The sequence below is a fragment of the Pyrus communis genome, chromosome 9 (genome assembly GCF_041283825.1).
Source record: "Pyrus communis isolate YQ-2024b chromosome 9, ASM4128382v1, whole genome shotgun sequence".
In the NCBI taxonomy this organism is placed as follows: Eukaryota; Viridiplantae; Streptophyta; class Magnoliopsida; order Rosales; family Rosaceae; genus Pyrus; species Pyrus communis.
The window spans coordinates 897,747-921,737 of record NC_142573.1 but is presented as its reverse complement, the minus strand read 5'-3'; the positions used below and the strand labels follow the sequence as shown (position 1 = coordinate 921,737).

At 41.6% G+C, this 23,991-nt stretch overlaps 4 protein-coding genes across 5 annotated transcripts; 3 read left to right on the top strand and 1 right to left on the bottom strand.

Moving 5' to 3' along the window:
• Nucleotides 1–4,657: 4,657 nt before the first annotated feature.
• Nucleotides 4,658–5,707, bottom strand: LOC148693984 (uncharacterized). The gene has a single exon (XM_088700072.1). It carries the CDS (start codon nucleotides 5,705–5,707, stop codon nucleotides 4,658–4,660), a length of 1,050 nt encoding a protein of 349 aa, XP_088556198.1.
• Nucleotides 5,708–11,389: 5,682 nt separating this feature from the next.
• On the top strand, nucleotides 11,390–16,385 carry LOC137739598 (glucose-6-phosphate 1-dehydrogenase, cytoplasmic isoform). Of its 2 annotated transcripts, XM_088700521.1 has the most exons (17): nucleotides 11,553–11,781; nucleotides 11,949–11,997; nucleotides 12,275–12,479; nucleotides 12,669–12,754; nucleotides 12,912–12,978; nucleotides 13,070–13,256; nucleotides 13,430–13,587; nucleotides 13,684–13,752; nucleotides 13,888–13,946; nucleotides 14,192–14,228; nucleotides 14,342–14,413; nucleotides 14,581–14,728; nucleotides 14,894–14,989; nucleotides 15,198–15,268; nucleotides 15,586–15,701; nucleotides 15,858–15,903; nucleotides 16,015–16,385. In XM_088700521.1, exons 3-17 carry the CDS (start codon nucleotides 12,303–12,305, stop codon nucleotides 16,180–16,182), a joined length of 1,557 nt encoding a protein of 518 aa, XP_088556647.1. In that variant the 5' UTR covers nucleotides 11,553–11,781; nucleotides 11,949–11,997; nucleotides 12,275–12,302; the 3' UTR covers nucleotides 16,183–16,385. The 2 variants fall into 2 exon arrangements, with proteins under 2 accessions (XP_068335322.2, XP_088556647.1); XM_068479221.2 differs by lacking the exon at nucleotides 11,949–11,997 and having other exon boundaries at nucleotides 11,390–11,781.
• A 1,616-nt stretch (nucleotides 16,386–18,001) lies between these two features.
• LOC137740118 (F-box protein SKIP14-like) lies at nucleotides 18,002–21,253 on the top strand. The gene is made up of 2 exons (XM_068479926.2): nucleotides 18,002–19,703; nucleotides 19,949–21,253. Exons 1-2 carry the CDS (start codon nucleotides 18,762–18,764, stop codon nucleotides 20,501–20,503), a joined length of 1,497 nt encoding a protein of 498 aa, XP_068336027.2. The 5' UTR covers nucleotides 18,002–18,761; the 3' UTR covers nucleotides 20,504–21,253.
• A 325-nt stretch (nucleotides 21,254–21,578) lies between these two features.
• Nucleotides 21,579–23,861, top strand: LOC137739584 (cytosolic Fe-S cluster assembly factor NBP35). The gene is made up of 3 exons (XM_068479206.2): nucleotides 21,579–21,939; nucleotides 22,043–22,144; nucleotides 22,739–23,861. Exons 1-3 carry the CDS (start codon nucleotides 21,903–21,905, stop codon nucleotides 23,668–23,670), a joined length of 1,071 nt encoding a protein of 356 aa, XP_068335307.2. The 5' UTR covers nucleotides 21,579–21,902; the 3' UTR covers nucleotides 23,671–23,861.
• Nucleotides 23,862–23,991: the final 130 nt, after the last annotated feature.

Here is a 23,991-nt window from a genome sequence, read left to right as displayed (position 1 = left end):
ACATTTGCCGACAAACGTGCAATATGACTTTGATAAATGACCTCAGCCGTAATAAGTCTCAATTTTTTTTTTTTTTTTTTTTTTTGAACACCAGATACCATATCATAAAAGGCCTACAAAGAGGCAAACAAACAAACAATAAACCGGCAGTGACAAAGGGTAAAACACAAAGACCCCTCCACCAAGTAGAGGTGTCACCCCTAGCACCACTAAATCAAATTAATGAGGACAAGGTAGTCCGTCATTATTCAATACAAAGACCAACGAAGATGGGGGCCTAACGACCCAAACGACATCACTCATCTCCGTAAAACCACCCGATGCAATCTTGTGAGCCACACCATTAGCAGAACGGGGCACCCAAGACCATCGGCAATCAAAGAACTTCCCCCCCAGTTGTTTAACCCGAGCCAGCACCGGGAATGCCTCCCAACTACCCCTAGACAGTGAACTAGATAAACAATTAATCGCTTCAAGGGAGTCCGACTCAAGAATTACATACCTTACTCCCAACTCGTCACCAAGTTGGCACCCGTACAGCAACGCATAAGCCTCCGCTGCAGCAGCAGAAGGAGAAAATATAGCATACCGTGCAGCAGCCACGAATTTTCTCTCCATGTCCCGCGCAATCAATCCAACAAATCCCATCTTTGAGGCCTTGGACCAACTAGCATCCACATTAATCTTCACAAAAGGAGAGGCCGGAGCACACCACCGCGCCACCTGGGTACCCCTCCTCCCGTCACCCCCTCCCCTAACCCCAGCCATTGCCTTAGCACCAAAAAACAAGCTCATAGCCGCAGAAACATCAGCCAAGACTTTTAAAGGGTTAACAGACATCCCTTTGAAAACAAAATCACAACGAGCTTTCCAAATACACCAACAGGTAAAAACAATATAGGATTGTCTCCACATTGTATCTCCAAAGTTGCATAAAGACGGAGAGAATACCTTCTGAATCCAGTCCAGCCAAGACGGGAGAGAAAGACGATCCAATTTATACCCCAAAGCCCCACCAAACCAGATTGGCTCAACCCAAGAGCAAGAAAGGAAAATGTGCTCAATGGTTTCATCATGGCCGCAGCAAATAGGACAAGTAGAATTCAGAGAGGACCGTCGTCGGTACAAGGCTTCCCGAGTAGGAAGACAATTATGCACCGTAAGCCACAAGAAATGTCGCAACTTGGGGGGCACCTCCAGCTTCCAAATCCCCTTCCAAAACGCCTTGGGAACCCCACGAACAGAAGGCCGACGCTTGTCCCTCCTAGCCAGTGATCTACCTTGCAACCATCTATAACCTGACTTGACCGAATAAGTACCGTTCTTACTCAAATCCCAGATAAGCCTATCCTTACGACTTAGATCCCCCAAAGGCGTCTCCTCAATAGCCTGCAAAGCCTCCCCCGATATGAAAGGCTGTAAAAAGCTAAGATTCCACCGCCCCGACTCCGGACATATAAGCGCACTGACCTTTAAACTGGGAGTAACCGCAACCTGGCCAACCGGCACCGGATGTCCAAGGGGCAAAGATGGAAGCCACCTATCCTGCCACACCCTCACCTCCTGACCGCCCAAAATCTGCCAATGGGAACCCTCCTTGATCACGTCCCTACCACAGATGAGGCTGCTCCAAGCCCAAGAAGCCCGACCACCTTTCTTCGCATCCCATATCGAGCAATGGGGAAAATACCGGGCTTTCATCACCCTAGCCCACAGCGAGTCCGGTTCCGTGATTAAACGCCAACATTGTTTAGCAAGCAGAGCATCATTAAATTCCATAAAGTTTCTGAAGCCTAAACCACCCAAGTCTTTTGGCAAACCCAAAACCTCATTTGAGACCCAATGAATCTTTTGGGCTCCCTCCTTGCAACCCCACCAAAATCCAGCCACTAACGCATCCAATTCCTGACAAACGACGGCGGGGAATTTGAAAATGCACATTGGGTACGCCGGAATAGCTTGGATAACAGCCTTAATTAAAACCTCTTTACCGACACGGGATAGAGTACTTTGTTTCCACCCTTGAAGCTTTTCCATTACTCTTCCTTTCACATAAGCAAGACCACGCTTTTTCGACCGGCCCCAAATAGCAGGGACCCCCAAATAAGTCCCCGGATTGCTAACCACCGTCATACCAAGGGCAACCCCATCTGATCCGCGTTCACTTTCGGAACATTTGCCCCAAAGAAAACACTGGATTTCTCCAAATTAACCTTCTGCCCAGACGCCACACAAAATTTGTCCAGCATATGTTTCAAATTCCTGCAGTTTTTCACATCTGCCCGCAGAAACAGAAGGGTATCATCCGCAAAGAAGAGGTGAGAAATCACGGGTCCGTATCCACCAATCTTAACACCCTCCAACCTACCTTGGTCCACCGCACCCTGAATCAGTTTGGAAAGAACTTCCCCCACCAAAATAAATAAATAAGGAGAAAGAGGATCCCCCTGACGGAGGCCCCGCGAGGGAGCAAAAGACTCTCCAGCCTGCCCATTTAGAAGAACAGCGAAACTCACAGACGAAATACATCCATTAATTAGCGATCTCCAACTACTGCTGAACCCCATTCTTTCCATTACCGCATCCAAAAAATCCCATTCAACCCTATCATACGCCTTCTGCATATCCAGTTTAATCCCCATTTCAAATCTGTTCCTGACTTTCCTTCCCTTCAGAAAATGAAACATCTCATGGGCTATGCCAATGCAATCCTGAATTTGTCTACCTGCCACAAAAGCATTCTGAGATGGAGATATGATTTTAGGCAATAATACCTTCAACCGGTTAGCAAGAATCTTTGACAGTATTTTGTACGAGTAGTTACACAGGCTGATAGGCCTGAACTGCGACACAAATTCTGGATTAGGGACTTTGGGAATCAGTACTATATTAGTCTGATTTATCAATCTCGAACCCGCGACGTCCTGAAGCAACTCTCTGACCAAAGCCGAAACATCTTCCTTCACAATCTCCCAGTATGTCTGATAGAAGATCCCCTGGAAACCATCGGGGCCGGGAGCCTTAAGATCTCCCATATTCCCAGCAGCCTCCTTTATCTCCTCCTCCGTAACCGGTGCAGTTAGCGCCTCATTCATTTCTGTCGAGACCGAGGGATTAATGCAATCTAGCAGCGACCCCCAATTACGATCCCCTGCCGAGCTAAAAACTGAAGATAAATGATTATCCACTAAATGGCGCACCTGAGACGGATTTTCCACCCAGTTTCCATTTTCAGCCCTAAGCTTCACAATCTTATTTCTCCTACGCCTCTGAAGGGTTGAAGAGTGAAAAAACTGAGTGTTTGCATCCCCCTCCCTCAACCATTTTACCCTCGATCGCTGGCACCAATAACTCTCCTCTTGGAGTCTTAACTCATCAATCTGCCGAGATATCTCCCTTATCTCATCATAGTTTGGACCCCAGTCTCGCTGGAGTGAATCTAACTGGGAAAGAAGATCATGGATCCTGCTACCCCTCCCCTTAAATTTGGTACGATTCCACCTGCTCAAACGATAACGACATTCATTTAAAGATCTCACCCACCTATTCACAGGGCTACCATGATGCCGCCGGTCCCAGCACTTTTCCACCAAATTCTTACACTCTTCATCCGAGACCCAAAACGCCTCAAACCTGAACATCTTCCTTCCTTTCTGCCCATCAGATATAGAACTAAGAACAATTGGGCAGTGATCCGAGGCTAAAACCGTTTCATGCATAACATGGGAGTTCGGCCAAAGTTGCTGCCACTTTTCATTCGCCATGACCCTGTCTAATCGCTCCTCCACCCAATCCCCTTTTCTCAGCCCTCTCCACGTGAATGTTGGTCCATTGAAACCCAAGTCCATCAGCTGAGAGGAAGACAGAAACTCTTCTAAGAATCTTGGTCTGTTGTACAAGACCTCAACTCCTCCAGACTTCTCATAATCCCACAGGAATTCGTTGAAATCCCCGCCACAAATCCAAGGTATATTTGTGGGAGTAAATTGGTTAACCATCCATTCCCAAAACAGATTTTTCTCAACTCTATACGACGTTCCGTACACACCCGTAATCCGACTCCATTGCGTTTGCCCTTTAATTCTCATCACAGCATCAATAATATGCTTGGACGAAAAGATAATATTGACCTCCAGATTATCCTCCCACCATAAACTCAATCCTCCAGCCATTCCAATTGGCGAAACATCAAAACCATGTAAGTAACCCAATCGCCTCCTCACACCTAGAATTCTATGATCTTTCATCTTAGTCTCTGATAAAAAGATCATAGAGGGTCTCTTTTTGCAAATAAGCTCATGGAGAGCCCTGACTGTCGTTGCCGACCCTAGCCCACGACAGTTCCAGAATATATAACTCATGGCTGGTCTGCGGCTGTTGAAGGCCAGCCGCCACCGCCCCGAGCCAACTTGCCCGCCTTCCTTGTCACCATCCTTCCTTTAACAATATCCGACTCCCCTTCCATTACTTCATGTCCTCCACTATCCTCACTTATTTCTTCCTTATCTTCACCCGTCGTATGGACCGCTCGATCCACTGATAGATCTCCTTCCTTGCAGTTTAACCTCCTCCCTGTCTCTGCCACCCTTCCTTGGTAATTCTCTTCCGTATCCGAGCCCTTGAATTTCTTCTGTGGAGCTTGAATTAGCATCAAATCCTATGCATCCCCACTTCTTTTACTACCCCATAATGGTTCATCATCCTGGGCGGACAGAAAATTATTGCCCCCCTGGACCTCACCCGACCTTCCTTCACCCACTGTTTTAATGCTTTCCATTTCAGAGCAGGAAGACGTATCCTCTGCCTCCCCCCGCATTCTTCTACGCCATTTTTTTTGACCTGTGCCACGAATCTTTGATGCTCCCCCTGGTTCCATGGTTTGATTGGGCTCCATGCCTTGAGCCTTTGAAATCCGTAAACGACCTTGATTCTGTGCAGCCGTGATGCTCGGTCCGCGCACCGCCCCGGCCTGCCGGCGTTCCCCCCTGCCCACATACTCTACTCTCTTCGATATCGCCACCTCCCTTACCGGCGGTGCCTTCATCCACTCTCCATACGCCACCTCCCCATTTCCAGACATCTCAACGGAACATTCTGTATTGATATGCCCAATCCGTCCACACCTGTAGCAAAAATCTTGAAGCCGTTCATACCGGAATTCCACCCAGGTTTCCTTATTTGAATCCCTTCGAATCCAGCATCCCTTAAATAATGGCTTCTCCGTATCAACTAAAATTCTGATTCTCACAAATCCACGAGCGTGTCCGGGATCCTCCATGGCTATAAATTTCCCAGCCTCTTTGGTTACACGCTGCACATTCTCGATAGAGGCTAAGCCCAGCGGCATTCCCCTTATTTGAACCCAAAATGGAACAGCATCCAGCTCCAGCTTCTCCAAAGCGAGCTCCGGAGGCCATTTCACGACAGAGAACACCTTTTTCATCACTGCCCAGGGAACCTGCTCAAGGATTTTTGAGGCTACATTTTCATCTTTGACCGAAATAATGAAGACATTCTCCCTTACCCATTTTATTTCCACATCACCCAATTCTTTCCAAGCCGCTCTGAGAATATTCCTCACTCCCCACTTGTTCAATGGTTTTGGCATAAGAACTTGCCCAACCAATTTAACTCCCTGCTCCATGTTTGATAAATCCAGTGTTTGGTTCAGTTGAACCACCAGTTCATCCACTCCATTTTTCGCCATCACAAAGGAACAGCGCTGCCCCACTCGCCCAGCCTGAGACGAAGAAGAAACCTTGACTTGCTGGACACAACCTCAGAACACACAGATAAGCCACCCCGAATACCAACTGATATCTTTCTTCTCCTCCCTGTCACTGAGACTTTCCATCCACTGATCCTGCCCCCTCAAACCCAGACTGACAGAATTAATACCCCCAACCCGAGTCAAATTACCCACCCCATCACCTCTCGAAGAGAGAGACACTCTAATTAGAGACAAACCACCCCACCCCATTCCCCCTCGAAGAGAGATTCACCCTAGTTTGAGAAACCCCACCCCTTACCGTCACCCGAATCCCTTACATCACCCATCTACTACCTACCATATGACAGATTCCACCACCCTCCCCCAATCGAACCACAATAGCAGAACCCCCCAAGCGCACAGATCCCACAAACCCAAATTGACAGAGGTAAAACCCCAATCAGATCAACACAACAGTCACTGCAACCCTCGTGGAATACAGCACACCAATTTGAAAAGCCCCAAATCCTTTGCGTCACCCTAGGCCCTGTCCTGCTTCCAGAGCCTCAGTTACCCAACACCCCAAGATTTTGACCTGCACAGCACAAAATACACGATCGATACTCACCTGTAGCCACACGCGCATGGGCGGAACTCACGAAGGATCAAACACTCTCACACCGGATAGAAAAGATGCAGAAATATCCCTCAGTCAAAAATTAGATGACGCTTTGCTCTTTTGCTCGACGCATCCATCATCGTTTCGCTGTGCTGGTTGCTCTGCGGATGTATTTGGAGGAGAGGATGTTTCCAGAGATCGAAAAAAGCCGTTCGCGGTGCTGTACGAGCACACCGGAGCTCAAAGGTGCGAGAACTTTCCCGGGATCTCAGCCGTCAGATCAACCTACGACGCCATACCGATCGGCGTCCGCCAGAATCTCGAAGCCGTGTATATCCTCTGCTCTATCGATGTATGAAGGGTATCGAGAGGGGAAACAAGGTTGATGGCGTACAGAGAGGTTCAAGGGGAGTGAAGGCTCTGCAGATCACAGCAACGGGTCAAAACCTCCAGATCTGAGGGCTTAAAGATGGTTTGATCAACGGGAAACCGAATCCCACCCACGGAATCACTCCGGGGAGAACAGACTCGCACTCAGGCGGACTCTCACAGAGGAGAGAAAAAGTTTACTTTTTGCATCCAGGTTGGTACCACGGAAACCTCCAGAAAACTAGTTTGATCAACGGGAAACCGAATCCCACCCACGGAATCACTCCGGGGAGAACAGACTCGCACTCAGGCGGACTCTCAATAAGATGACAATTTTTATGGTATTTCGACCAAAAACTTTTCCGCACTATGGTATCGATTATTATTAACCCTGTCAATAATATTTCCTAGATCCGCCACCACTTGCACCGCTTCCATTCGTTCCTCAACCGTACCCTGGCATCCAAGAACATCCGAGTATTACAGTGATTGCCTTCGAAAGACATTCACCAGTCTCCAGTCAGATAGAAGTGGATAAATGGCGGGGGCGGCAACCATATGAATCGTGGGACGCAGGCATTTCTGATACGAACGTCACACGTCCTCCGTCTATCATTGCTTACGTCACGCGACAGCACGTGGAAGGTCACGTGCTGGGTTTTTGCTTTGCTTCTAAATTGTTCAATCAGTCACGACACCCCACAGTTTTCACATGATCATGCCATCTTTTGCCCTCTGGATCCTGGATGGGAATTTTGACCAAATTTTTTTGTTGCTGTTTATTTAAACAAAAAAAATTATATTTTTATATAAAAAATTAATTTTAGTACTATTAATTTTATTTTTTATTTTGTTTTTATTGTTAAAACTCAAAGTTTTTAAACCATTTTCATTAGTTTTTCTTATTTTAATATGTTAATGGATAATTTGTATCATTGTTGATTGTTTTATCCTATGATAAAAAATAATTATTGTCACTGTTTTACAAAGTTAAGTTATATAATTTTTTAGTGACGATGTTATTAATTTATATGTTATAGTATGTGTAACATTTCACATCGCTCAGGGAAGTAGATCTTGTAAACCTTATATGTATATTATCATCTCTACCTAGCACGAAGCCTTTTGGGAGCTTACTGGCTTCGAGTGCCATGGGAACTCCGAAGTTAAGCCAGTAGCGCGCGAGAGCAATCCCAAGATGAGTGACCCACTGGGAAGTTCTCGTGTGAGTTCCCAAAAACAAAACCGTGAGTGCGTGGTTGGGGCTCAAAACAGACAATATCGTGCTACAGTGGAGTTAACCCTGAAATGTGGTCGGGGCCCAGGCCGTGATGTGACAGTATGCGTGGTCTATGCAATTAACGTTTTTAAAATTTAATTATAATAGACAATATCGTGCTACGATGGAGTTGAGCTCAGAATGTGGTCGGGGCCAAGGACGTGATGTGACAGTATGCGTGGTCTATGTAATTAACGTTTTTAAAATTTAATTATAATATAATTTGTTTAAAATGAGATCCAGTGTATGACACACCCCGACCGAGATCAGGGAGTGCTGGCCGTCACACGAAGGTGACGTAGCCATGTGCACGTGCGGAAGCTAATAGAACAGTAATATAAAAGTACGAATAATTAAAATCTAGCATACAAAGTACTAGAATAAGTGCTAGTAAGTGAGATACAATTCCAGAGCAGGTCTATAGCAGCCCAAATGAAAACGACAATAGTAGTACGCCCGAAGGTGACCCTACAATGTGGAGTGTCTGTCAGAACGCCGGAAAGCTCTCAAGGGAAACCACCGCAACGGCTAAGCAACTAGAACCTGGAGGGGCGCAAAACAAAAGCGTGAGTGGGCAAAAACAAAGCTCTTTGAAAATCATTTAGCAAAATACATTCTAACCCCTCGCCGTAAAACCTGTATACTTCCCAAAAAATAAACATATATACGTATGTATAAATATTCCAAACATGCTCAAGGGTATATCATTCGTGCTCAAGTATATGCCATGCTAAAGTCTTATAATGAATGTAAGTGCCCAGGTATAAATCATATCAACATCATAACATCTGGCAGCCGGAGTCACCTAACGTGACCTGTACGGCTGCATCTAGAGCTCAAATCTCAACTCTATAACTGAACCTGCCCACGAGTCGGAACCACTCAAGGTGGTCTGTACGACAGGCCTGGGTGTAATATATATATACGCTCTAGTGCTACGATCACGTGAAGACTGTGCGAATTATCGCGAGTCACCTACGAGTCGGAACCACCTAATGTGGTCTGTACGACAGGCCTATGCACCTAACTTGGATCCAAGCTGAGCGTATGGTGCGGGAGGTGAACATCACGTGAAGGACTGTGCCCTACTCTGGGCGGGAGCACTAACACCGGGGTGCAGGTTATGAGCTCTCTAGGCGTCTCAAACCACTACTGAAACATAAACGTGAATGTCACTTACCTGGCACTTACCTGTGCGTCCACAGCACCCAATATGCATATGTATATGTATGCCACAATAATGCATGCAATGATGCGTAAACGATAATAATAAAGTGCATGGCATAATGTAAATAACCCTTTTTAATCAATTTCTGGGAATATAAATGTATATAGGTATATACGGAAAACAAAAGCCCACTCACTGGTATGTAGAAGGGTCGTAGCCCCCCTGTCTCGCGTGTGCACGCTCGTCCTCGGGGTACGTGTCACCTAAATGCGAAACAACTATAAAAACGTTAATTTTAAAGCACATAACCCGTTTCTCGTAATAACTTCTCATACATTGCTCAAAACGGACAAATGCATATACCAACGTGCTCTACACAACCTCATGATCACAACCATAATTTTAAAATAATTTTTGGACCCCGCACGCGCCCCCACGCGCCAGAACAGGCACGGACCTACGCGCCCCCCACGCGCGGCCACGTGCCTGGCACACTGACGGTGTCAACAGACGCCGTCAGGAATATTCCGTTAAACTGACGGAATATTCCGTTAAAACTAACCGGATCCGTTAACGGCGTTAGGAATATTCCGTCAGAATTGACGGAATATTCCGTCGCCTTCTTCATTCGATCGCCGGCGACGTCGCCGGCGCCGGAAACTGGGAAAACCTGCAACTTGGGTTTTCTCGCTCATTTTTCATCCGTTTTTCGTGATTCTTGGACCAAACAAAAGCCCTAGACTAGTAGAACATGTCCCAACAAGTTTTAAGGGCTAAAACTAAGAGATTATACCTGTCCAAAAACTCCAAGCTCGGCCAACTTCGAACCAGGCCTTCCCGACGTCCAAATTCGTCCAACGAGCTACTCCGACGCTCCTGGGAACCTCACCAACACATCTACAAGCTTTAAAAGTCCAAAAACTCAATGTATAAACTTTGCATGAACAGTACCCAAATCGGCCATTGTTGAATCGACGTGAAAACGAAGTATTCCTCACCTGAAAATGGTATGGTTGTGCTCGCCTCGACTTCACGAGTTGAATGGTGTCTTTGGTTTCCACGATCTACTAAGATTTGGGTGCTTTTGTGTGTTGTCCGTACATTACAGAGAGAAGAGGAAGGAATGGAGCTCGGGGAACCCACAGAGAGAGAGAGAGACAGAGAGAGACAGTGTGTGTGTGTGTGTGTGTGGCTCTAAGCTTGCCAACACCACATAAAGTAACCAAAAACAATAATACGAAAACCAACTAGGGGTAAAAGGGTCATTTCCTAAGCACGTTTCCGATATTTTCGGGACGGGATGTCACAGTGTAACTAACATTTTTAAAATCTGAGTATTATATATTTTTTTGAAACAAGATCCAATGTGCGTATTAATAAAAAAATATACATGTTGTAATGTCAGTAAATTAATATCTTTCATTGTCTACCACTTGTGATAAAATTCCCTCCTTTTTCATTTCATTGAACCGAATATGACATAATAAGGCAAGACAATAATTTACAATCATTTAAAGAAACAAAATAACATAAAATTAGTAACTTAAAATATAATAAGATAAGACATTTGACTGACTTAGAGATCCAGCAATGAAACGTATTGAAATTCAAGTTTGAACCGCCTATGATAAATGCAAAGGAGAATTTTCTCAAAATGGAACATCTGTATATTCTCTGTCACTTTACAACTTAACATTAATTTATGTATATATCGTAATTTAATGTTAATTCTCGTGTCACATTACAATTGCTCTTATCCTATTTTACTTTTCTTGCATTTTGAATGTCTTAAATTTGAATTCTTTCAATTTTTGGTGTTCCGTCACTAATAATTATGACATCTGACTAACACATCATTTTCGTCCCTTGCGGTTTGTCATTTACATTTGCCACCGCACATCAATGTTTAAGTATCGATCGCAGAAATTTTTCAGTATGCCAACTTAGTACTGATTTGATACTGATGTGCTTTTACAAAAAGTGAGTATAAAAAAAAGTTGAGCTCAAAAGGGTGTTTGGTAAACACTTAAAAAACAACTTATTTTCACAGTTTTGGGTGAAAAAAAACTAAAAACGTAAAACAGCAAAAATGAGTTTATTCTCACAGCATACTAGAAGTAATTTTTTTTTCAAAACACAATAATACCAAACCCACCTTTAGTGTTATAGAACAAGTTGTTTTATTTTATATTTTAAGATATCTAACCACTTATATTATAACGTTTGAATTATCTAAAAGTGTCCGGGATCCTAAATAAATCTCTTTATCCACCGCGACAAAAATAGAAATGTGCGGAGATTGGAAGGGAGGTGACGTGTACCGAAATAAAAATAATGTTAGGCGGCCGGTAATGACTAATCGCATCGAGTCGACATAAAACCAGATAGAGAGTGCGTTTTAGAGAGAGAAGCAGAAGAAATCATTTAAAAAGGGCAGCGCCACCAACCACCAACCCTCTCATGAAGTCAGGACTTGCAACCTCCTCCATCACTTTCCACTTGCAATTCAACACCCACTTCTGACTTGACTTCCTCCCACTTCTCCCCCCCCTCTCTCTCTCTCCTCCCACTGCTCATTCACTGCATCGCAAAATCTCAATTTCTGCGAATTCGATCCGTCTTTGCTCCGTAATCAGGTTCGTAATCTCTTATTTTCTTACTTAATTTGATCAATCTGCAAGCGCTTAAGCAAATTTCATCGCTTTCCGATAGCTCGGATCATTATTTTTCAGAAAATTTGATCGCTTTCCGATAGCTAGGATCATTATTTTTCAGATTTTAATATTTTGTTTTGATTTTTCAGCTTCGTTTTCTATCATGCGAATCGGTTTTCACAAGGAATTTGTTGTGAAGTGGGATTTTTGATGTTTTAAGTTTTTAAATTAATATTTTGGGGACTGACAAAATTGATAATTTACTTAATTAGCTTTAATCACAATTAGTGGACTAGGTACAGTGAAGATTAGCCACTCCTGTTGAATTTGCTTAATATTCAAATGCTCTATTATTGCGAATATATGCGAATCTCGTTTTGATTCCGGGACAGTGATTTGCTCTCATTGACTTATGCTTCAAGCTGCCTTGATCCAATCGAACTAAAAGATATGAGCTTTTTGTTTTGTGAAATAGCTTTTGAGCTGCTTGTACAGCTTAAAAAATGGGATCGGGATCGGGATCATGGCACGTGGAGAAAAGAAACAGCTTCCGAGGCGAACCCGTTAGAGACATTGATCATGTGCTCGAAAATGGGTCTCTCTCAATCATCGTGCTTGGCGCTTCCGGTGATCTTGCCAAGAAGAAGACTTTTCCGGCGCTCTTCAACCTTTATAAGCAGGTTTCTATTGTGATTCTTGTATTTGCATGCGTAAATACGGTCCGTCGTTCTTTGAATCTCAATACTTTGGATACGGTTATGGTATCCAAGTTTAATTGTACTTAAAATTTGATGAAAAAGTTGATAGAGTAGGCTGTGGAACCATGCATTGTGAGTGTGACTTTACTATTGGGTGTGTTGTTTGTCTAGGGATTTCTGCTACCTGAAGAAGTTCACATTTTTGGATATGCAAGGACTAAGATTTCTGATGACGAGCTAAGAAACCGCATACGTGGGTGAGCTTCTTTTCTTTGATCATTTTCACAATTCCATTTCACTCATACGAGTGGAAATGGTTAAGTTTCCTACAACAGTTAATCTACATTTTTTTAGCTTACTTAAACTAATGCTAGGTACAACTCTTTTCCTCATCTTTACTGGACTGCTCTGCAGGTATCTTGTCCGTAACAAAGGAGCTTCACCCAAGGACGCGGAAGATGTAACCAATTTTTTGCAACTGGTCGGTGCCTTGTGCAACATTTTTGTACAATTCCATTCATATAATATCATTCCGTAAAGATATTGAATTGCATAATAATTTTCTTCTGTAGATCAAATATGTAAGTGGTTCTTATGATGGTGAGGAAGGATTTCGCCTGCTTGATAAGGAAATTTCAGATAATGAAATCTCAAAGAATAGTGCGGAAGGATCATCCCGCAGGCTCTTTTATCTTGCACTTCCTCCATCAGTATATCCCTCTGTCTGCAGGATGATCAGGCATTATTGCATGAATAGATGTAAGCTTTTCCCAATACTACATAGGTTTTCACCAACCCTGTATCAACACGGATAATTTGAAATAGCTATTCTTTCTAAGCAGGCATACATTTTGGCATTAAATGGTTCCAGAGTGAAGTTAAATGACAGGTCAATATTAATATTTGCAATTGTCTGATTATGATCATATCAGCTGATCTTGGTGGATGGACTCGTATTGTTGTTGAGAAGCCTTTTGGCAAGGATTTGGACTCTGCAGAGCAACTGAGTAAGCAGATTGGGGAGTTGTTCGAGGAACCACAAATTTACCGTATCGATCACTATTTGGGGAAGGAATTGGTGCAGAATCTGGTAATATTATAATGTCTGCATATACTTCCTTAGACGTTTCTGGTTCTTAATATTAATGAAATATGCTTATTTTTTTATTTGTATGTAAATTTGCAGTTAGTACTTCGTTTTGCAAATCGATTCTTTTTGCCCCTTTGGAACCGAGACAACATTGCGAATGTACAGGTGAGAATCCTTGCTTCAGTACTGATGATTGGATGTCGGTATTACATTGACAATGTACAGTACACATGGTACCTCAAGACATATAACATGCAGTAAATTTCATCCCCTTTTTCTTTAATTATGTTTATTTGGCAGATTGTGTTTAGGGAGGATTTTGGAACTGAAGGTCGTGGTGGATATTTTGATGAATATGGGTATGATTCACCAGTTCTATTGTCCCAATTTGTTGTTTAAATGAAAAAGAATTCTTTCATCCTTGAGAATGTTATTTATGGTTAAATTATCTGGAACTTAGAAATCTTTGTTACTAGAATCCGTATTCCCTGCTGTCTCTGGGGAATTATTTGTATCAATTACGTTGTTTTGAGATTGTATGATGCTAATTGTATCTGGAAATATAATTGGATGCATCAATAATCATTTTCTTTTTTTTTGACAGAATTATCCGCGATATTATTCAAAATCATCTCTTGCAGGTGAGACCTTTATGCATCAGAATTTTCTTCTTCCTTCCCTCCTGGTGAACCTTCATTCCAGGAAAAAGGCATTAAAACCTTCACCTGATTTGTTCATTCAATTTGTTCTGCAGGTTCTATGCTTGGTTGCCATGGAAAAACCTATTTCCCTAAAGCCTGAGCATATACGGGACGAGAAAGTAAAGGTGTGTGCATCCCCGATTCCTTTATGATGATATACTTTCTATAGTTTTCAGAAGGAAAAAATCAATTTGAAACGTGTCCCCATAGGAGATGTGTAATATTCCTTCATTATATGTGCTCTTAGTTCCAGAATGCCGTATCAGTTGATGATTAACGGTTGAAAATTTAGGTTCTTCAATCAGTAATGCCAATTGAGGATGATGAAGTTGTTCTTGGACAATATGATGGCTACACAGACGATCCAACTGTTCCTGACCACTCAAACACTCCAACCTTTTCAACCGTGATTCTGCGAATCCACAATGAAAGATGGGAAGGTATGGAAACTTTCACAGTTCATTTACATTTTATTTGAACTAACTTTTGAACCTCCCATTTGGGAAGTACTATTGTCTTGGAGATTCGACTTGAATATAATGGTTGCTTTTATAAGAATTATATCATGCATTGAACTCACTCACCATCAACGCGATTTTCTGTAGGTGTTCCTTTTATACTAAAGGCTGGGAAAGCATTAAATTCAAGAAAGGCAGAAATAAGAGTTCAGTTTAAGGATGTTCCTGGTGACATATTCAAATGTAAGGCACATACTATAATTTTAAGGGGCTTAATTTCAACATATTGCTCCATCAATTGTATATATAATTTTATTGCTAAACTGTTCTTGAAATTCTGGTAACAAAACCGAAATTCATGATTTCCTGCTATGAAATCATCCATATATTCCACATGTTGTTGGTAGTTTTTATGTTCCATATTGTGCTCACCGTTATCTCACTTTTTTAGGTAAGAAGCAAGGAAGGAATGAGTTTGTAATACGCTTGCAGCCTTCAGAAGCCATGTACATGAAACTTACGGTAATGTGTTCACTATAAAGTCCAATAATAGTGTGTTTGAGGCTTTGAGCTGATATCTTCAGATTTCATGTGCATATATCATCAGGCAAAGCTTTCATATGGTGCTTAGTTTCATCTTAAATTACTAATTCACTTTAGAGAAAGTTTTGGATAATTATGTGAATGCTGCACAATATTGTTAGAATACTTCGTAAGATCCTCAATCCAATCAATAGGAACCCACGCTTTATGTATCACGTTCATTAAGCAGAGAAACGCTAGGAGAGTCCCTGTCTCCTTTAGCATGTTCACTTACTAGCTCAGCGTCCGTTATGCAGGTCAAGCAGCCTGGACTCGAGATGGCAACTGTCCAAAGTGAATTAGACTTGTCATATGGGCAACGTTATCAAGGGGTAACTATCCCGGAGGCTTATGAACGTCTAATTCTTGACACGTAAGGCACCTACCTTTCCATTTTAAAAATCTCTTACATTGCACCCCATATGCTGCTTTTGTTTCAGCCAATTAACAGATAGTTATTGAAATCCGCTCAACTAGGACCACACCATAAGATTAATCAATCATGACAATTGGTATTTGTTTTTGACAGAATAAGAGGCGATCAACAACATTTTGTGCGTAGAGATGAGTTGAAGGTAATAACATCGTACACTTTCTTTTCTCGTTACAACAACATTGTACGCTTATTTTCTTGGCACGCTGCCATTTTCCCAATTGACTGATATACTGTGTTAATCGATCATCAGGCGGCATGGGAAATCTTCACACCGCTTCTGCACAGAATTGACAACGGTGAGTTAAAGCCGCTTCCATACCAACCAGGCAGTCGGGGTCCTGCAGAAGCGGATGCACTGCTTGAAAAAGTTGGATACGTACAAACACATGGCTACATATGGATCCCTCCTACCTTGTAGAATGCTCGCCTTCCTAACTTCCGGCCCGGACTTGCCCTTATGCAGTGTGCCTTAAAAGTGTTGTTTTTACATTGCAAGCTTTTATAAGCTATGCAATCAGAATAAGAGAGTGTATATCAGAATAAGAGAGTGTGTATTCGAAAGACCAAAACGCCATGTTTTTTCGAGGATGTGAAATGTTGAAATTCCGTATGTCATGTACATTCGTTCGAGATTTTGAGTGTGACGATCGTACCGAAAATTAGGTAAAGGATGAGTGTGGTGTTGCTGTCGAAATCCATGGGAGATACCTTGGCGGACACTTTATGCTAAGTTGGATTGAAGGGAATAGGATCCTCTTTGTAGGAATCTGAATGATCAATCAATCGTATCTGTTCATCGTATATCATTAATGTTAGAAATTATTTTAAATTTTAAATTTTAAATTAAACATAAATAGTACTTAACGAAAACTGATCGCACGATATACGATGAACATATATGATTAATTGATCTTCGAATTTCTGCAAAATGAATCCGAAAAGGATCATTGTCCGGATTAAAGTGCTTGAAATGAACTGATTTGGAAGCTTCTGGAAGATAATATAATTTAATTAATGCCTATCTTTTAACTTTTTCTAATGGTCAAAGATTAAAGATTGCGGTTTAATGCCAACCATCCTCATTAATGATGCAAATCAGAATCGGATTTGCCTACTTGCGGTGTTTTAGGTATGGTAAATCATATAACTCTATGCTTTAGTTCCTGACAATAAAATTAATAGAAATAGTATATGAATTTGTTTGTTGTAAATCATTTTGATTATTTTATGAAAAATTTATCAAAATTTTCGTTAAATTGTCACATAAACAACCATATGATTACCTTTTTAGGGGTACTTTTGCCAAACTAATCCCTTCACTTAACGAGAACATCAATAATTTTTTTACAAAATCATCAAAATGATTTACAACAAATTTAAGACCACTTTTTTAATTATGCCAATTTTAAAAATCATTTTGATTTAAAAATCGTTAGATTCCTTTCTTTCAAGTTAGACTTTGGTAACTTCCTTGTTTGTTTCAGTAAAAAAGTAAAAAGAAAGCTTTGCCGACAAGGGTCGCACGAAAACGACTTGTTGAAGAGCGTTTTATTCCTTTTCAAAATAATACAACGAATATCGGGATGGGAGGAACCCTGAACTCTAATACAGAATCTCGAATGCGTAGATAAATAAAAGAGTTGATTGCAAGCCAATGTATGGAAAATGATCATCGTCGAATCTATTTTTTTACAAATTTTAGGAATTTTGTGATTGTGATCGTTCATCGTATATCGATCAGTTTTAGTTATGAATTATTTATATTTAATTTTAAATTTTAAATTTTGAAATGATTTCTGATCGTACGATATATGATAACCGGTCACAATTACGAAAAAAATGATCCGACAAGAATCCTTTTTCCCAATGTATATCTCTTCGTGAATCATTATTGTTTTCTTCGTGTGGAAGAGAAGAGAAGAGAAAATTCCTTGTCGTAGTAGTAGTACCCTAAAGAACACTTTTATTAGAAGTACGTCGTAAAACATTTGAGAGTGCTTCTTCAAAAATCACTTTCACCTAAAAAATGCTTTTATTAGAAGCACGTTGTGAAACATTTAAAATACATATTGAAAAAAGTCAAACGTCATAAATTATTGATAAAAAATCATTATAAATATTTTTTATTTTATTTTATATAAATACAAGCATTTTAACTGTTTTAAAACACATCTAAACTGTACCGAAAAAAATCTCATGGAACTTAATTAAACCCTTGGAAGGGTAACGAGGAATCTGGAACCTTGTCGATGTAAAAAGGGTGGCGGGGGAGGGAAGGTCGTTGTTGGCGTTGGTGAAAGTTTAAACGATTCCAGGTGGAAGACTTGTCACCGGCTACTCCTCTCTCTCTCCCTCTCTCTCTCCCTCTCTCTCTCTCTCTATCCACGCGTCTTTTTCCCAACCTTCCCTGCTCTCACACTCTCTGCGCGCCCTAATTTTGGCACGCACGCTCTATTGTTAATTTGTTATATCTCCTCTCTCACCTTCCAAATTCTGTTACCTCCCTCCCTCCCTCTCCTTCTCCTTCTCCTCCTCCACTTTGGTTTTCCTCCTTTCTCTCTCTACCTCCTTCTGCATTGCGCTGGTTGATTGGTAGGTCGGTTGCTTGCATCGTTGGGTCAGACTGCTTTTCCTCTTCCGTATCTGATTCGGTAAATTTCAATCTTTCTCCTTTTAATCTCTGTATCCGTTTCAATCTGCCCACATTAGGATTTTGTTTCTCTGAATTCCTAATTCCCAATTCCCACTAGGGTTTCTCTGAATTCAGCTTGATTGGTACTCGTAAGTCGGATAAAATTTGTGAACTTTTTGCTTTTTCTTCTGGAATCGGCCTGTGAGAAAGTTGGGTTTTTCATATAATTCAGAAATCCAGGTGCTTTTTGTTTCCAATCTAGTTTTTTTTTGCCTCTTGGGTATGGAACTTTTACCTTGTGTTCAAGAAAAACCAGGCTTCTTGGTTTAAATTTCTGTTTATACTCTATCTCTTGGCTGAAAGGGATGGCTTTGAATCTCTCTCGTGACTCAATCTTGCCTGCGTATCCGTCCTCGGAGCATAGTTCGTGTTCTTCTGTTAAGTACCCTAATGGGTATGTGATGGATCAATTCAAGGAAAAGGATTTGGATGGTATGTATGATGAACCGTCAAGTTCTTGGAGTTCCAATTTGGATTTGAAGAATGCCCATTGTAAGAGCAAATTGGGTGGTTATTGTGACCGTTCTGCTGATGATATTGTGGATCGGTTGCCTGTCGATCCTTTTGGAATGGAGATTAGGTCTACGTTTACGGCGATCACTGGTTGGTTTCAAGGTTTCGAACCAAATTATGAATCTTGTAGCTCTGGGTGGGATGAAGGAAAGGCAAAGATGGTTGATGGCGGATTGTTTGCCGGTCTGAATTGGATTTGGAATAGCGCTGTGTGGTATCAGCCGGAAGTTTGTGACCTGAAATTTGATGGAGTATCAATCCCATATGACAGCTTTGATGGGTTCGGGATCAATGATGGAGGTTTTGCATTGGATGACAGCGTGGAGGAGTTTCTGAGTTTTAGCTATGTGGGGGACTTAGATGTTTTTGATGAAGCTAAGCAACTGCAGGTTGGAACTAAGGAAATACAAGGTTGTGGCAACATGTGTCCCGAGAGTGAGGCGAGTGCTCCGCATGATGCTATGTTTTATGCATTGCGTTTTCTTGGTGTTAAGGACCTTCTGTCGGTTGAAGGGGTTTGCAAGTCTTTTCGTAATGCAGTTAGAAGTGACCCTCTTCCATGGAGGAGTATTGTCATTGATTGGCCGTTGAATGAGCGCATCACCGATGATGTTCTTGTAAAACTAACAACCAGGGCTCAAGGCACACTTCAAACCTTGGGTCTAGTGCATTGTGTAAAGATCACTGATGGTGGGCTGCAGGGTGTGTTTGACAGCAACCCGAGGTTGACAAGGGTGAGTTTTTGAACTTCTGTATTTTCGACATTCCTGCTTGTGTTTCTGATTACGATTTTGTATAACAGGATACCTCTCTATTGTTCAGTGACATTTAAAAGAAAATGCTTTTATGTTGCTTTCGCTTGGGATAAAATGTTCTGAAGTTACATATGATCCTTGGGGCTACTTTCCCCTATTTAATTTCTGTGAAAAACATTTCTTGCGCATCAAACTTACATATGTACACTTTTTATCCTGTGCAGTTAAGTGTTCCCGGATGTCTTAAAATCAGTGTCGAGTGCATCTTGTTAAACATAAGGACCTTGAAGTCTGCAGGCAACCCCGGAATAAAGCAGTTAAGAATTGGTGGTCTCTCTGGTATAACAGACAAGCAGTTCGAAGAGTTGAAATTCTTGCTTGCCACAGATAACCATGTCCAGCCTAGAGCCCCGAAACCTCGATTTTTTAATGGTGGATTGTCGTATGGCTCTTGTGATGATGATTGTCCCATCGACATCGAAGCATGCCCCAGGTGCCAGAGACTTAGTTTAGTTTATGATTGCCCTGCAAAGAGTTGCCAAGGGAAACAACCTGCTGATCAGAAGTGCAGGGCTTGCACGCTCTGCATAGCTCGCTGTATTAGTTGCGGGTGCTGCCTTAAAGACTGCGATTATGAGGAGACATTTTGTCTAGACTTGCTTTGCTTGCATTGTTTGGAGAGCCTACTCAACTGTCAAGAGAAGCATGGAGAAAAGGGCGCTCCCAAGTGCGCCATATTCTGTCAGGAGAACAGGTACCAATTTTGCCTTGTTGGCTAAGAGAAAGACATCAAGTATTCGTTTGCTGTTGGTTGTGGATTTGAATCTACAAGGTTTGGGGGTTCAAAAGTGGGCAGAAGCTGGTTAGTGCATGCTTTGTTTCTGCAGTAAGGATTTGTATTATCATGAGGAGGCTGCAGCTTGTGAAGCTAGAGATATCTCCCGGGAAACGAAATTGAAAATAAAAAAATTAGAAAAAAGTGAAAACTGTGAGGAGGAGAGGGGGCTACGCAAGCAAGGTTGATTGGAAAAGAAGAAATAAAAAAAGAAACAAGAAGGAACATATAAGAGATCCAGAAGTTTATTCTGAAGATGTTATAGCTCATTCCGTGTTTGGTTCCATCCCGGAGACTTACCGAAGGGCAATGAAGAAAAGATGTCGGAAAGTTGAAGCAGTGGGTGTTAGTAGCTGTCGATTGTTAGTCGAAGCAGATTTCATCTTCAAAGTTGAGAAATTTTATGGGTGCAGGTGAAGAGCAGCAGCCGTGTAGTGACAAGCAGAAAGTCATGGCAGAGATGGACGGAGCCACAAAATACTACCCGTGCCACACCCGCAGCCGGTAGGATGCTCCAGTTGGATGACCGAAGTGTTGGATTTCGAAGGATGTTTGTGTGATGGTGGAATGTGTGGTATTAATTCAGTTGAAAGCCTACATATTTACTGTTTTTCTTTTCCTCTTTGGGAAGATAACACAGATGTAGTGTTGTCTTAAAACAATGATCAATAAATAACACTTGTGTCCATAAAAAGTTCCATCTTTTTTCGAGGGACCCGGCTTCTCTGCCCTCCAATTCTCATACATTTTTATTATTTTTTATTTTGTGTGATCACGATTAAACTACGTCAGTATTTTATATTTATTTTATTTAAAATGTTGATATAATTTAACCGTAATCATACAAATAGAAGAAAATAAGAATGTATGGGAACTCGGAGGGCAGATCGTATTTCGAGTGCTGCTTTCTGTTAGCCATTTCCTTGGTCATCTTTTGCGACATTTCTTTTTCTGACACGTTAGTGATGAGTTTCGGAAAACGCAGGGAATATTTGTGATAAAATTTGGCTAAGCTTCACAATTTTTTGCAACGATATTATTTATATTAAGAAAAATAGGATGAGCAAAGTTTTATAATGAAACTTGTTCAAATTCATTTTTAACGAAAATAGAATTTAACAATTTTTACTTACAAGCGTAGAAAAATAACATTACAGCAGTACTAAAAAATTGCTTCAACAACTGGGTCGGTAGGGTTGGTTTTTCCTAGACCGACTCCGTGTCGAGCAATTCAAATTGATATTTTGTTTGACCTAAACCGGGTTCAAACTCTTTCATATCTCTCCGACTCTCTACACTTACGTGAGAAAGAAGAAGCCAGGTCGGTCGGAAAATCGTCAGTTATGGAGAACGGTGAAATTCCCGAAGACGCCAACGAACGTAAGCCCTTTCTTGCTAATTCTCTTGAGCCTTTCATTAATTTCTTCTTCATCGGAATTCTTATGGTTTAATTTTTGTGGGATGCTAATACTACCGGTTTTAGATTGCCCGGGTCCGCAATCCGATTCGGCTGGAAAATCCGACGCCTGCGAAGGATGCCCGAACCAGCAGATTTGTGCTACTGCTCCCAAGGGCCCCGACCCAGGTTTCCTTTCTCTCTCTTGCTCCTAAAGCTCTGTGCTTTTTGTTCCTTTATCTGCAGCTTTCAACTGTTATTTTTTAGTTAATTTTAACCTGTGATCACCGTAAATTATTCCTCCTCTTGCTGTGATTTGTCTAACTGTGATTAAAATTTTGAAGAACAAGCCAAAGTGGATGCTTTTATGTTAATTTCATGAATTTTTTTAATCATGATCATGGTTAATTTCATGAATTTTGAAGAACAGAGACTATAAGTTTTCTTTCGGAACCTTGCTTTCCTTAGGTATTGTGATTTTGTTGTCGCAAGTATTCGAGCAATTGGTGTATGTTAACCGAATGTTTGATCAAAGTATGGACCTTTACGATTCAATTGTCTCTAGTTGGGTTTGGTTGCAACCTTTATTTCAGAATTTTATTAGGTAATCGTTGCAAGGCATCCAATTGATGTGAGTGTATACAGTATCACTAACCCGCCTTTGATTTTCATCCTTTGTGTGACTGCGCGAGTTCGTTTTCCTCTTTACAATACTATATCTTATCTATGACTTCAAGAACGATGTGTTTTTGTCTTGATGGTTTGTATATTATTTTGGTACAGACGTCGTTGCAATTGCAGAAAGGATGGCCACTGTAAAGCATAAGATACTGGTTTTATCAGGAAAAGGTGGAGTTGGCAAGAGCACATTCTCTGCCCAACTTGCATTTGCACTAGCAGCTATGGACTACCAGGTGGGACTTCTTGACATCGATATTTGTGGCCCAAGCATCCCAAAGATGCTCGGCCTAGAGGGCCAAGAAATCCACCAGAGCAACCTTGGCTGGTCTCCTGTCTATGTTGAGCAAAACCTTGGGGTCATGTCAATTGGCTTTATGCTTCCGGATTCTGATGACGCTGTTATATGGAGGGGGCCGCGCAAAAATGCACTCATTAAGCAATTCTTGAAGGATGTTTATTGGGGTGAGCTTGATTTCCTGATAGTGGATGCTCCTCCTGGAACCTCGGATGAGCATATTTCAATTGTCCAATACCTTGATGCTGGCTCAATAGATGGTGCAGTCATAGTCACCACTCCACAACAGGTCTCCATGATTGATGTTCGGAAAGAAGTAAGCTTCTGCAAGAAAGTCGGAGTTCAGGTCCTTGGGGTTGTTGAAAACATGAGTGGTTTGTCCCAGCCAGTTATGGATTTCAAATTTTTGAGGATGACAGAGACCGCTGAGCAAATAGATGTCACGGAATGGGCTAGGGAGCAGCTGAAAGAGAGATTGCCTGAATTCTCAAACATAGTAGCTTTCACCGATGTGTTTGATAGTAGTCGCGGTGGAGCTGAAAGAATGTGTGGGGAAATGGGGGTGGCTTTTCTGGGGAAGGTACCGTTGGACCCGCAGCTTTGTAAGGCTGCCGAAGAAGGTAGATCTTGTTTTGTTGATCAGAAATGTGGGGTGAGTGCACCTGCACTGAAGAAAATCATTGATAAAATGATGAAAAATCAGGGAATATCTACAATGAAGGTTGACAACGATGCATAGGTTAATCGGCTACACCGAGTATCTTCATAGATCAAGATTTTGTTCATGTAAACCTCAACATTTGATGATCTTGTAGAGTAATTTTCTTTGGCATATGAATGTCTTTTAAGTTATATGGATTTTGGAACAATTTCATTTATTTAAATTTGTGGGCAACTCGGCAGGTTGGATGGGTTGGAAGGTCAACGAAACATTTACCTTTCTTTAGATTTTTGGTTTGGGTTTGGATTTTGTAAGGTTGAAACAATTACGAACTCAACACACCCAAAGCGAATTCAGTCTTTCTATGTTAACGATGTTCTTAAGAAAGTTAAAAGACAT